General features: G+C 40.2%; 1 protein-coding gene across 1 annotated transcript in view; it reads left to right on the top strand.

The window, feature by feature from the left end:
* Window positions 1-14,377, top strand: part of flncb (filamin C, gamma b (actin binding protein 280)) — a 51,107-nt gene that overhangs the window by 4,924 nt on the left and 31,806 nt on the right. Inside the window, 7 exon segments of the mRNA XM_037761035.1 lie at window positions 6,093-6,341; window positions 7,709-7,806; window positions 8,749-8,899; window positions 9,493-9,611; window positions 9,697-9,774; window positions 11,282-11,444; window positions 11,687-11,887. Of these exon segments, the coding sequence (XP_037616963.1) occupies window positions 6,093-6,341; window positions 7,709-7,806; window positions 8,749-8,899; window positions 9,493-9,611; window positions 9,697-9,774; window positions 11,282-11,444; window positions 11,687-11,887 (1,059 nt within the window).

Raw genomic sequence — 14,377 nt, 5'->3', positions numbered from 1 at the left:
AAGTATCATAAAAATATTATGAATAATCAGACAAAAAAAATTAGTAAAATATGTGAAAAAATATTCACAAAACTATCTAAAAAATAATTCAAAGTAGCTCCAACTTTACCAGCTGCAACATTAAAGTGATGAACAAATAACATATCCCCAAAATATTGGTAAAATATCATAAAAATTAAGTGAAATATCAGAAAAATATTAATAAATGAATCAAACAAAAAATTGTAAAATATTAAAAAAAATATTTGCAAAATATCCCAAAAATAATTAAAAGTAGCTCCTTCTTTACAAGCTGCAACATTAAAGTGATAAACACATTAATGAATCAATAATTAGAATACAATAACATAATATAAATTCTTTTGCATAATCAGGACTTTTAATTTTGCTACTTTAATTAAAGTTTGATGCTGATACTTGTGTACTTTGTTAACAGAGTATTTACGTACTGTGGTATTAGTACTTTTACTAATAATTGAGACTAATAAAAGACTTTAAGGGGCGAATAATGTAAGTAGCATAAAGGGTTAAATGACGAGGCGTTCAAGTGTTACGTCCAGTTCAGTAGTGTTTAATGTGTGTGTGTGTGTGTGTGTGTGTGTGTGTGTGTGTGTGTTACTGTCTGTCGAGGATTTCGACCCCCAGCTGTTGGCTGGAAACGCACACTTCAGGCTTTTAGAGGCCACAGGTGTGTGTGTGTGTGTGTGTGTGTGTGTGTGTGTCTTTAAATAGTCTTTGTGAACTCTGTCAGGATTCGTCAGGATAAACAACAACACACATTTATTCAGCTGCTGTCTCTCTGTCTGTCTGTCTGTGTGTTTCTTCAGTTTAGTTTAAATCCTGCTAATATTACTATCTAATAACTAATATATTTTAATAATTCCTCTGATTCAGAGAACTGAATTCGGATAAACGTCATTTCACTTTAATAGCTGTTCATAGACTGTAATATAATATAATATACTTAAATGTGATGCATACATACTTTTTGTTTGTGAAGATTTGTTTTAGTGGAAAATAAATGATGCTCAATTGATGCTCAATGTGTTAGGTACATAAACATTTCCATTTGTGTGTGAATAGATAGAATAAAACAAAAATGCCTGAAAAAAAATTGCAAACAGTCTTGTTTTTTTAATTAATTAATAATTAAATAAATTAATACATTAATAAATTAATTAATTCAATAATAAATTAAATTAATAAATTAATCCCTCCTCTCTTCCTGTAGCTCTTAATCTCTTAACTGAATTTGGCAAAGTTTCTGGCTATAAAGTAAATACACAAAAAAGTGAATTGATGCCCATAAATTTGGCAGCAGGAGACTCTCAGTTTATTCGTACTGTGCCATTTAAAGTGTGCATGGACAAAATGAAATATCTTGGTGTGTGGGTCACATACAATTTTAAAGACCTCTTCTCAGCTAATTTCCCTCCTTTCCTGTCCTCTCTCAAGGAGGATATTAATCGTTGGGATCTGCTCCCCTTATCTCTGGCAGGTAGAATTAACGCTATAAAGATGAACTTATGCCCAAACTTCTTTATATGTTTCAGTCTATACCAGTCTTCTTAACTAAAACATTTTTCATTTCCCAGGATAGAAAGCTTTCTTCTTCATTTGGAGTAAGAAGAATCCACGTATACTCAAAGCTATACTACAGAGACCTCGGCAGCAGGGAGGGCTCAGTCTGCCAAACTTTCAGTTCTACTACTGGGCAGCAAATATCAAATTTATTTCCTATTGGATGGAAGAAACTGAAGTAACAGCTGTGCCTGACTGGCTAATACTAGAGAGAGACTCTTGTAAGAACACCTCATTACTTGCCTTATTATGCTTTAGCCTGCCATACTCAGAGCCTATTACTAAACATACTTCTAACCCAGTTGTTATTCATTCTTTCAAAATTTGGAAACAATTCAGACACTCCTTGGAGATCTGTACATTTTCAATACTGGCTCCCATTGTAAATAACCATGCATTCCTACCACTTTTGACGGATGCCTTATTCAGTGCTTGGCACAGAAATGTGATTTGTTCATTTAAAGACATGTTCATAAATGGCTCATTTGCCTCTTTTGAGCTAATTGTTCAGAAATTCAATATTCCCAGGTTACACTTTTTCAGATACCTACAAATCGCAGCTTCATGTCTTCAAATATCATTCAATTCCCTTCACAGCCGCTAGACACGCTCCTAGTCTCAATCAATGACATCACATCATCCAGAAAGGGAAAGATAGGTGACATATATTCCTTATTAATGAGAGAAAAATATGACACATCTTAACTCCCATAAAGATCAGTGGGAGGGGGATCTGGGTATTGACATTTCAGACACTATCTGGTCAAAGATGATGAGGGAAAAATATTCATCTTCCATATGTATGAGACATACTGTCATGCAGTTTAACATTTTCCACCGACTGCACTGGACCAAAGTTAAACTATCCCAATTCAAATCCGATATAGACCCCATGTGTGACCGTTGCAAGCAGAACCAGGCCACTCTAATTCACATGTTTTGGGATTGTCCTAAATTATTTAATTTTTGGCAATTAATATTCAATATGCTTTCCAAAAGTACTGATAAATCCTTAGAACCATCAGCCTGTCTTGCTTTGTTTGGGGTGGTACAACACAATTTCACTTTAAACAACAATAAACTAAACCTTTTATCTTTTGCTACGCTGGTGGCCAGATGACGTTGATTAGATGGAAAGATTGCAACCCTCCAACATTTGCACAATGGCTTAGAGACATGTTATATTTTATTAAGTTGGAGAAAATCCGGTATAATATTAAGGGGTCAGCCGACAAGTTTTTATTGATTTGGCAAACTTTTCTTAGTCGTGTTGATTCCTAAGACTCAGATAACTTTGTGGCTGATTAAAGTTTGATGTGTGTGTGTGTATGTATGTATATATGTGTGTATGTATATATATATATGTGTATGTTATGTGTATGTGTATGTGTATATGTATATATATATATATATATACGTATATATATATAGAGTCCAAACATGTTTGTGCAATGGATTGTCAGAGTTGTATTAACAAAATTCAGAAATAAACTCTGTTTTAAAATGGGTTTTTTTTTAATAAATTAATAAATTAATTATAAAGAAAGGAAAAATACACATAAGCGTACAGATAAACGCTAATGTACTTGTAGAAAAAAGGGTAATTATAAACATAACGATGCATCAACTTTAAATATATATATTTAAGTGAAACAGTAATAATGACATATATGACATATTAATGATAGTAAACCTAACGTATAATAAAAGGAAACAATAAAATAAAATTCAGTAAATAAATAAATACACATAAATACATAAGAAAATAATAAACATATGATACATGGACAAAATGAACTCCTCTCTTAAATGGATATTAAATGGATATTTAAAAAAAATATGACGGATGGGTGGTTCTGGATCCTGAGTCTGTTATCATCGTCAGCTGAATGTTAAAACTCTGACTTCAGATCAGATAAAGAGAGACGTTAAAGCCATCGTACCACTCTGTGCTCGCCACTGACGAAGAAAGAAAAACACTCCTCGTCTTCCTCTGGAGTCTCTCAGTCTGTCACTCACTCACTCACTCACTCACTCACTCACTCATTACATTTGATCTTTGGTTACTAGATACTAGACATGGAGCTTAGTATGGTTAGGATGTGTTTTCTATTGTAATGTTTTATGTTTAACACAGGTTTCTGGCATGTTATGGTTTTTAGTGAACTGGGTTGGAAACTGTCAATCTGATCTCTCCATTGTTTCTCTGCAGCAGGGCGACCTTTAGCGTGTTTGTTTGGTAACCGTTGGCGACCGGCGAGTGTTGCCGCTCGCTGTAACCGTCGTAGAGAGAGTGGGACGTTAGCAGACAGACGTCTTGTTGTTGATGTAGAGTCCAGTCAGTCCTCATTCCACAGCTGTTTGCTGCTGAGGACGGTGTGTCTGATGGGACAAAAAGAACCACATGTCAGCTGTTTATACACGGTGTTTAAATCTGAGCAGAGTCAGCTGATCTTCTCTGCTCTTTATCATATGTATGTATATATACAGTATGTAATGGTGTTTGTACCTTATATACTGCTGGATAGTATAATCTACAGTAAAACATAATTTATTTGTATATTTTGTTTTAATAATCTGAATCTGAAGCTGTCAGATAAATGTGATGAAGTAGAAGTATAAAGTAGCAGAAAATGTAAATACTCCAGTAAAGACCGAGGACCTGTAAACTGCAGTACAACAGTACACTGAGACAGTAAGCCGCTGCGAGAGCAGCTCAGCGTTTGTCTGATAAAAGAACATAAATCTTCAGTAAATGTGTCGCAGGTTCAGCTGATGTGAACAAACTGCAGCAGCTCCCGTTTCCTGGGGAAAGATTACAGCGTCGCTCCGATCACGGCGTTTCCTCCCCGAACAACACGGGGGCCGGACTAATCTCTGGACACTCGGCTTCCTGAGAGAGTTCAATAACAGACGGCTGAGCTCAGAGGAGGAAAATATGATGAGACAATGGAAAACACACTCACACACACACTGTTAGCCACGTTAGCATCGTAGCTGTTCAATGTCAGTTAAAGATAAAGAGCTAAAAGGAGTTGAAGAGTTAAGGCCTTTACACAGCGGGGGCGTCAAGAATCAATGTTACGAAAATGCAAAATTACTCGCCTGTGAATAGTTTAAGGCTTTTATTGTGAAAGGCAAGAAAGAAAGGAGTGGATCTCACAACGTGAGGAACGTGTGCTCTGAAATATCAACCTTGTTCTGAGAGAAAAATAACGCCGCATTTTCACCCATATCGCTCGAGCGCTGATGCACGAGCGGCGAGCCGACGCCGACTTTCCTCTGATTTTGTCACCGAGCTCCAAAAACTTTCGGTTAGCGGAAAATCCGGGCTAAAGTTGTGTAGTGTGAACTAAATATTAGTTGAAATCCAAGCACTGAAAGCAGCTGAAGAGTCAGCTGACATTTAAGCAATATGAGGAGTTTGTCAGTTGATGAGAAAGATCCGAATGAAGTTTAAGTATTTTGTCCAAGTGAAAGTGTGAAGGAATTGAAGAATCAATTGACATTTAAAGAAGTGAAAGTGTCAGTTGAGAGAGCTCCTAAAAGACTTCAACAGTCAGCTGGAGTTGAAGCACTGAACTCATTTGAAGTGTCTTGTTCAAGTAAAAGGAGTTGAAGAGTCAGTTGACTTCTGGAGCTCTGATAGGAATGGTAGTGAGCTGAGGTTAAAGGAAGTGAAGAGTCATCTGGAGTTCAGTCTGAACAAACTGATGTGTGTTGGATGAACGATTCCATGATTGATGGTCACTCTGTCTCCTGATTGGACGATCCATCAGAAACTTTAACCCTCCTGACAGGTGTGAACACGAGGTTTTCATTGGTCCGTTTACCGATGACATCATGTTTTCATCAGGTCAACTCCAGCCAGTAAAATAAATGTTAAAGAAGAACGACCACTGTGAGTCACGTTACAGCGGTTTGACTCAACGTTTAGGAGTGTGTGTGTGTGTGTGTGTGTGTTTAACATGTGTGTGTGTGTGTATATAGTGTATATTAAACAGAAAGTAAGAGTCATCAGACTAGAAGTTGGTTTTCAGGAACAGCTCAGAGTTCCCCCCTCACATTCTTGTATGTTATTGTGTGTGTTATTGTGTGTGTTATTGTGTGTGAGTGTGTGTGTGTGTGTGTGTGTGTGTGTGTGCATGTGTTTCCTATTAAGAGTGACCTCATTCCTCAGACCGGCGGCGGCTGGATGACATCATCCTCTGCTGTCGATGGATGAATCCTTCACATTAAAAGCAGCCTCCTGACAGCTTGAAGATAAACAACGTGCAGCCGTGAACTCTTATTTTGGCGAGCAGATGTGAAGCTGTTGAACAGCAGCTGATTATCGGTTATTGAACCATAAACTGATCATTTACTGACTTCCTGTTAAACCAAAACACAATATAACTTATATAAATACTGTATATAAAAACATCCTTTCTTACTCTACGATGAACCCCTGTGAACGCCAGCAGCTACCTGAACTCATTTAACCTGCCCCCCCCCCTCCGTCTGTCTCCCAGACTCTAAAGCCATCGTGGACGGGAACCTGAAGCTGATCCTGGGTCTGATCTGGACCCTGATCCTACACTACTCCATCTCCATGCCCATGTGGGAGGACGAGGACGACGAAGATGCCAAGAAGCTGACCCCCAAACAGCGTCTGCTGGGCTGGATCCAGAACAAGGTGCCCCAGCTCCCCATCACAAACTTCCACCGGGACTGGAGGGACGGCAAGGCACTGGGAGCACTGGTGGACAACTGTGCCCCCGGTAGGTACCAGTAATAATCAACCAGATAACCCTAACCCCCGGTAGGTACCAGTAATAATCAACTAGATAACCCTAACCCCTGGTAGGTACCAGTAATAATCAACCAGATAACCCTAACCCCTGGTAGGTACCAGTAATAATCAACTAGATAACCCTAACCCCCGGTAGGTACCAGTCATAATCAACATGATAACCCTAACCCCCGGTAGGTACCAGTAATAATCAACTATATAACCCTAACCCCTGGTAATTACCAGTCATAATCAACTATATAACCCTAACCCCCGGTAGGTACCAATAATAATCAATCATCAGCTAGATAAAAAGATATAAGTGGCTTTTGAAGTTGAAACTTTTAAATGACTCAAATGTGTTGACGTATTGAGTCTTTGGAGGTGGAGCTGAAGGAAACTGAGTAGTTTGACCCTCAGAGACCTGCAACTTTACTGTCTTTCAGAGGCTGTAGTAGGTTTAGGAAGGTACACATGAAACTAGAAAAACCTAATGAATCCAACCATGTCATACTAGCTTGTCTTGAAGGAGGTTAAATAACGCTCCAAACTTACACTAAATTTTGGAGAGGAAAAACTGTCATGGCCATTTTCAAAGGGGTCCATTGACCTCAGACTTTCAGATATGTGAATGTGTGAGGAATTTGGTCCGAAAAAATGTCCGAAAACCTTCCAATAAAAAGTCTGAAAAATGTCCAAAAAAATGTCTGAAGATTGTCCAGAAAAACATCCAAAACATTCCAGAATAGATTTCTAAAAGAAAGGCAGAAGAAAAGTCCGATACTGGCATCATATGAAAGGAACTGAGGTCAGTTTTCAGCCTGGTCTCCTAAAATAATGCTAACACACAATGAAACTGCATCGTGAGTTATGTTTCAAGGGGAAACATATGACACTAGTTTTAAAAAAATATTTGAGTGGATTTACATTAAAACAGGGTGAGATATTGTGTATTTGTGCACTGACAAGATCATTTAAGAAAAGAAGATTTTTATGTTCAGAAATAAGTTGGCTGGTTGTTCGCTTGGTCAGACTTCAGTTAACATGAAACCAGTGAAGTGACTTTATGGAACAACATGGATGTTTTTCTTGTTTCTCTCTGTGTTCAGTTCACTTCTTTAATATGGAGTCTAACAAGCGACAAAATCGATTTTCAAGCATTTCTTACATAGAAATCACGTTTCTTAACTGATTGTCGCTGGCGAATTTCAGATAAATGTGTGAATCCTGCAGGACTCCTTCAGGCTCTTTTTTTTGTTTTTATTAGTGAAATGTGTCAGTATTATTATTATTATTATTATTATTATTTAGGAGATGAAGTTATATCACAACCATGTCTCTGTGTGCTGCATTCAGGTCTGTGTCCAGACTGGGAAACATGGGATCCCAGTCAGCCGGTGGAGAACGCCAGAGAGGCCATGCAGCAGGCTGACGACTGGCTCGGAGTGCCTCAGGTAACATTCACCTGTTTATTACCTCGAACACAACACAGGTAATATTCACAAACCTTTACATACACGTACATTTGGTCTCCCAACATAAAGGTGTAAATGTTGTCTCAAAGCTTTCTGCCAAGAATAAAATTCAGATTTATTATCTTTGTCCCCGAGTACAAAATTGCAGTTACATCTTCAGTCAGCATATGCTTTTTAGTTCTGATAATTTTATACATAAATAAACATCTGAGCGAACAAAAAAAAACACCTGTGGAGTTCCTCAGGGCTCCATCCTCGGACCTCTTCTGTTCAACATCCACATACTCCCACTGGCTCAGATAATAAATAAAAAAAAACTAAATATCCAGCCGTAATTCTGCAGATGATGCACAACTTTATATAACAATATTCAGAAAAATAAACTAAATGAAATCCTGCAGTTAAAAAAAGATAAAACTGAAATAAGTGCCAAAGAAGAACGATGAAGAGTCAGTGCTCAATTTCAATCACTAATGTCAGTTTTAAGTTATTTTGTTTCTACTTTATTTTATTCTTTTGAAATCAGTCTTTGTATTATGTATTACGTTTATTTTATATCTTAATGCCTTTTTATGTCTTACATAACACACCTTGTTGTTACCTTAAAGCTAACACTCTTTCTACTTCTCTACTTGTACATCAGTAAAATTCAAATATAAGTCTTTTATTCTAAAAGGAGTATTTGGACGTAGTGTTATTGATGCTTTTACTTCAGCGGGGGATTTAAAAACGTCTTCCTGCTCTGCTAATGAACAACAGGATCCAGCTGCTGAACATGTGTTCACCAGCTGCTGCTCGCTCAAACTCAGCCCTCCATTATTTTTTCACATTGTTTTTTCATTTAAAACGATATGTGCCTCATTTTAATGAAGAAGGTCACTCTTTAAATTATCAGGATTATATACCCTCCTTCTTCTTCAGGTGATCGCTCCAGAGGAGATCGTCGATCCTAACGTAGACGAGCACTCCGTGATGACCTACCTGTCTCAGTTCCCCAAATCTAAACTGAAGCCCGGCGCCCCGCTGAGGGCCAAGACGCTGCACCCCAAGAGGGCCAAAGCCTACGGACCAGGTGAGCAAAAACCCACAGCACCAGAGTCCATTCAGAATCTGATCCGTTTAAATCGACTTTTCTTAGATCCAATGAAAACCAGCTGTGGGGGATTTTGGGGGGATATTATGGCTTATTTGTCCACACTCAGATGACGGCTGATACTTGTAGAGTTAAGAAAAATTCCAAAGAAAGGCCGAAATGTTTGAAAAATGTTTGAAAAAAGGCAGAAGAAAAGTCTGATGTGTCCGAAAAGAATCTGAAAAATGTCAAAAAAATGTCTGAAAAATATCCAAAAAAAGGCAGATGAAAGGCAGAAGAAATGTCCGAAGAAAGGCAGACGAAAAGTCCAATACATGTCGGAAAAAATGTCCAAAAAAAAGGCTGAAGAAAGGCAGAAGAAATGTCCGACATATGAATCTATATGATATTATATGATATGATGATAGATATGAATCGACACAATATCTGAAAAATGTCAAAATAATTTTTTTTACGAAAAATGACAGAAGAAAGGCTGTAGAAAGTCTGTGGTCTGTGGACGTGGTCTTCATCAGCTGGAACCTAAGGCACCTTGTTAGACTTTTTATTGAACTTCCTGTCATGTGTCTCAGGTATTGAGCCTCGAGGGAATGTGGTCCTGAAACCAGCAGAGTTCCTGGTGGAGACGGTGGAGGCCGGACTGGGTGAGGTCCTGGTCTATGTGGAGGATCCAGAGGGACACACAGAGGAGGTGGGATCACACCCTCTCGTTTCATATTCAATCAAACACAACATAGTGAAATACAGCTGAGTTATTGTGTTTCTGCGTCCGTCAGGCCCGAGTGATCCCCAACAACGACAAGAACCGGAGCTACTCGGTAGTCTACCTGCCCAAAGTGGAGGGGCTGCACAAAGTAAGAAACAATATGGAAGATACCTCAATCATACTGCAAAAAAGAGATAATGACACTTTATTGATTTAGTTCCTGGTTTAGTCCCTCATTTAGTTCCTGGTTTAGTTACTAGTATAGTTCCTGACGTAGTTCTTATTTTTTCTAAGTCTATGTGGTTGAAACGTGGTATAATTGTTATAATTTACATATTACATGTTGGATCAAACTCAGGTGTTTTACTCGTCAGAGCAGATCTTCCCAACTTTTGTCTCAGGACGCCAGTTTCAGGTCTTAAAGATGAAGACATTTTGTTTGTATTTGAAACTTTTCTATTGACAGATAGATTTAATAAAGACTCTTGAAAGAACATTTAAATTTTTACAATCACCACTTGGCCACTGAAAAGTATCTTGACTCTTCTGTTCTGTTATGTGTCATGATGGTTATGTTGCACGTCGCGCTGCAGCCTAAAGTCTGGATGATCTGGACCGGTACGTTCGTGCCAATGAGCTTCTGACATTCTGGTTCTGCTTTTTCCTCTTTAAGGCAGTGCTTACATCTGTAAGATCTTCCTTGGGCAAGTGTGAAAGAGAAAAACAGCAAATCATTATCACCTGCTTTTCAGCAAACAGCAGGAAAGAGGACTGGCCTGAGGAAGATCTTACAGATGGAAACGTTGCCTCAAAAAGAGAAATACACTGTTTATCTGCAGCCTAACGGTGTGCAGACCTCCTTTGTGACCTGCAGTTTGGGATGTTTTGTGTTGCACCAGAGTATCTTGCCTGGATGTGCACTCTCTTCTGAGTTCTAGTTAAAGAAACCATGAGTTTCTGGTAATCCCCTCTTGCTCCAGACTAAAACTTCTTGTAGCTTTTATTTTGGCTGTTTGACCTGTTTGATTGAATAAGTCCATCACACTCTGAGAGTTCGCCTTCTTCCCTCTTAGGAACTTTCTTGCAACCCCGTCAACCGAACAGATGTCTCAAAAGGTGTTTTCAGTCCAAACAGTTCTGGGGCCTCTCTGATAGGAACTGCCTACTGGGGAGCTTCCCAGAGAACTACATACCTTCAAGGGCTTTTTTCCTGTTTGCATTCACAACGCCAAAAGGAACGCTAATTTACGTTAGCTGGCCGGTGCTGCTCACTGAGAGTTTGCTATTACAAGCTCTCTTAGCTTTTTCTTCCATCTATTTTGTTACTAGCTGTTGTCTGGGGTTTATGTTGTACGTTGTTTGCATGGGTAACGGGGTTTTTTAAAAATGGTGGTTGCTGGTGCTGCATTGGTTCATGTGTTCAACCAATCATGGTCCCTCTTGTGCTTAGAGAATACCTACCCTGAAATAGGAGCTAAAGACGGCGTTCTACACTACGATCGTTCCTAGTTTTTGCAATGCGGACACCGTAAAAAGGGGGTTCTTAGAACTATGAAAAAGTTCCCTCCGGTCTTTAAACACCTGAAGTTACTAAATGTAATGAAAACCTGACTACCAGAAGCCCTGACAGGCCTGTGTGTCACTGTTCCTCCCAGGTAAAGGTGCTGTTTGCGGGGCAGGACATCGACAGAAGTCCCTTCACGGTGAACATCTCGAAGGCGATGGGCGACCCGACCAGAGTCCAGGCCCGCGGGCCGGGACTGCAGCCGACGGGAAATGTGGCCAACAAACCTACATACTTTGACATTTACACTGCAGGTATCCAGAATCTAAAAGTTAAAACTATGGGATGTAGGGGACGCAACATGACTTGTCTTTAAATGTACAAACCTTCTTTTTATAATCTGTGATATTTTCCCAGAAATGTGAAAGCATTTAGACTTCTACTTGTCACCACAGATGTTCCACCAACAGTTCAGTCCGTCTGATATTACTTCACTGAGCGTCACATTCGTCTTTCAGTGTTATAAAGTCTTGTTGTCCGTCTGTCCGTCCTCCAGGGGCCGGCACTGGAGACGTAGGCGTCATCATTGTGGATTCCAACGATCGGAGGGACACAGTGGAGATTGTATTGGAGAACAAAGGGGACAGTATTTTCCGCTGCACCTATGTCCCTGTCTTGGAGGGACCTCACACTGTCTACGTGACCTTTGCTGGGCAGCAGATTCCCAGATGCCCTTTCACCGTCCACATCTCAGAGGGTAGGTTTTACACATAGTAGTTTAAATTTAGTTATACATTAATTTCCATGTAACATTAACATTAATTTATCTTATGCATGTGTTTCTAATCAGAGTGTCACATTGAAATCTGACGTCCAGACTGACTCATTAAAGAACTTCAAGTTTTAATCAGGTCTGCAGTTCAGTCTGGGTCCAGGTCTGATGGGACAGTCAGTGCTTGCTGGGTTTTATTGGCTGAGGCTGTGTGCTCTCATGGTTTTGGGCTGTGGTGTTCGGTCTTCTCTTGGTGGTCTGCTGGTCTTCTCCTCTGTGGTCTGCTGGTAGAGGAGTGATGGGAGTTGGACAGTTTGACAGACGGACTGAAAATGGATGGATGGACTTGACTTTATCTTTGCCTATCGTTAATGTGAGACCTTGTCTGATAGGACTTGGACTTGATTTGAGACTTGTTCGTCTTGACTATGACTTGCTGTCTTGACTTGGGCCTTAGTATGTGACTTGGAACTTGCTACCTAGATTTGGGACTTGCGGGTTTGGACTTGGGACTGGACCCTGAACCTGACTTGACTTAGAACTTGACTTGGGACTTGTCCATTGTTGACTTGGGATAATGTGGATGGACTTGGGACTTGAGATCTTGACTAGACTTAGATTTGACTTCAGACTCTAAAATTGAACTTTCCTGTCTTTATTTGGACTAGAGTTAGAACTCGATTTAGGATTTGTTTATCTTTGACTTGGATTTCCAGCCTTGACTTGGGACTTGACTTAAGACAAGACTTGGGACTTCTCTGCCTTGACTGGCACTTGACTTGGGGATTTCCAATACTTACTTGGGACTTGACTCAGTACATGGCATGGAACATACTGTCTTTTTTCAGGACTTGGGACTTGCAGTCTTGATTTAGGACTTGACTTAGAACTTGGACATCTTGGAACTTGCTATCTAGATTTGGGACTTGCCTGTCTTAACTTGGGACTGGTTCCTGAAACTGTCTGTCTGGACATAGAACTTGTAAATCTTGGAATTTGTGAATTACCAGTCTTGATTTGGGACTTGCCTTTCTCACCTTTTGACTTCAGGACTTTCCTGTCTGGACCTGACGTGGGACTTGACCTATGACTTGCAGTCTTGATTTGGGACTTGACTTAGGACATGACTAGAGACTTGGCATCTTGACTTGGGACTTGAGCCAGGACTTGTCTGTCTTGGCTTGATTTAGAACTTGTAAATCTTGGAATTTGATTATTGCCAATCCTGATTTGATCTTTCTCACCTTTTGACTTAAGGACTTTCCTGTCTGGACCTGACGTGGGACTTGACCTATGACTTGCAGTCTTGATTTGGGACTTGACTTGGGACCTAACTTGAGACTTGCTTTCTTGACTTGGGACTTGAGCCAGAACTTGTCTGTCTTGGCTTGATTTAGAACTTGTAAATCTTGGAATTTGGGGATTGCCAATCTGGATTTGGGACTTGCCTTTCTCACCTTTTGACTTAAGGACTTTCCTGTCTGGACCTAACTTGAGACATGTCTATCTTTGACTTGGGACTTGACTTAGGACTTGCAGTCTTGATTTGGGACTTGACTTTCTCGGCTTGTAACTTGATTTTCTCGGCTTGTCAGTTTAGATTTGAATAAAGTGTTAGCGACTTGAGAACTTGAGACTTGGTCCCATCTCTGCCTGCTGGTCTGGCGGCCTAGCAGTCTGCTGGTCTGGTGGCCCAGAGGTCTCTGTCCCCTCTCTGCCTGGCTACATATGTATCATCACTGTTGTTCCCTCCTTCAGTTTCACAGAACGTCCCACTTCCCGGGTCTCCGGTGCAGGTTTTACCTCAGTCCTCACGCACCCCACCCTCAGACAGGACAAGGAGAGCCCCCCCTCCAACGCCACCCAAACCCAGGCGACCAAGTTAGTACAGGCGGGGAGGCGGGGGTGTGCCTGGAGCCTGCCTGCGCTAGCCTGGTTTCCTTCCACCTCAACTCAAAACCATCCCTGGCTCTGACCCCTCTGGGGGGGGTTCCCAGCTTTACAGCATGTGCAGCACCTGCTTCTTCTTCTTCTTCTTCTTCTTCTACAGAAACTGAGTGAATGTGGATGTGTGGAGTCCTCTCTGGATTCAGGATCAGGCGTACTATGGCTTTATCCCGTAGATTAATTTCCTCAGTCTAACGGCCTTTACACACCCGGGGGGCGTAATGAATAAACAACACGAAAATGCGTAATACTCGCCTGCATATATTATATGTCCAGGGCTTTTATTGTGAAATGTAAGTGTGTTGTGAAGGAGTGGATCTGGTCTGCGCTGCCTTTGTCAAGGTTGAAAGAAGTAGTAAAGTCTGGCACAACGTGATTGGTCGATGCTGTTATTCGTGGGTGCAAAACCTCCGAAAAATCGACCATGTTCCGACGCTTTTTTTGCTGCTGTCGCCGTAATATTCACATTCTGTGTGAAAGTAGTCATGGCTAAATCAACAGTTAAAAAAAAATATATTAACGTGCAAA

The sequence above is a fragment of the Sebastes umbrosus genome, chromosome 23 (assembly GCF_015220745.1).
Source record: "Sebastes umbrosus isolate fSebUmb1 chromosome 23, fSebUmb1.pri, whole genome shotgun sequence".
NCBI classification, from domain to species: domain Eukaryota; kingdom Metazoa; phylum Chordata; class Actinopteri; order Perciformes; family Sebastidae; genus Sebastes; species Sebastes umbrosus.
The sequence above is the reverse complement of the archived record's forward strand: the minus strand, read 5'-3'. Positions and strand labels throughout refer to the sequence as shown.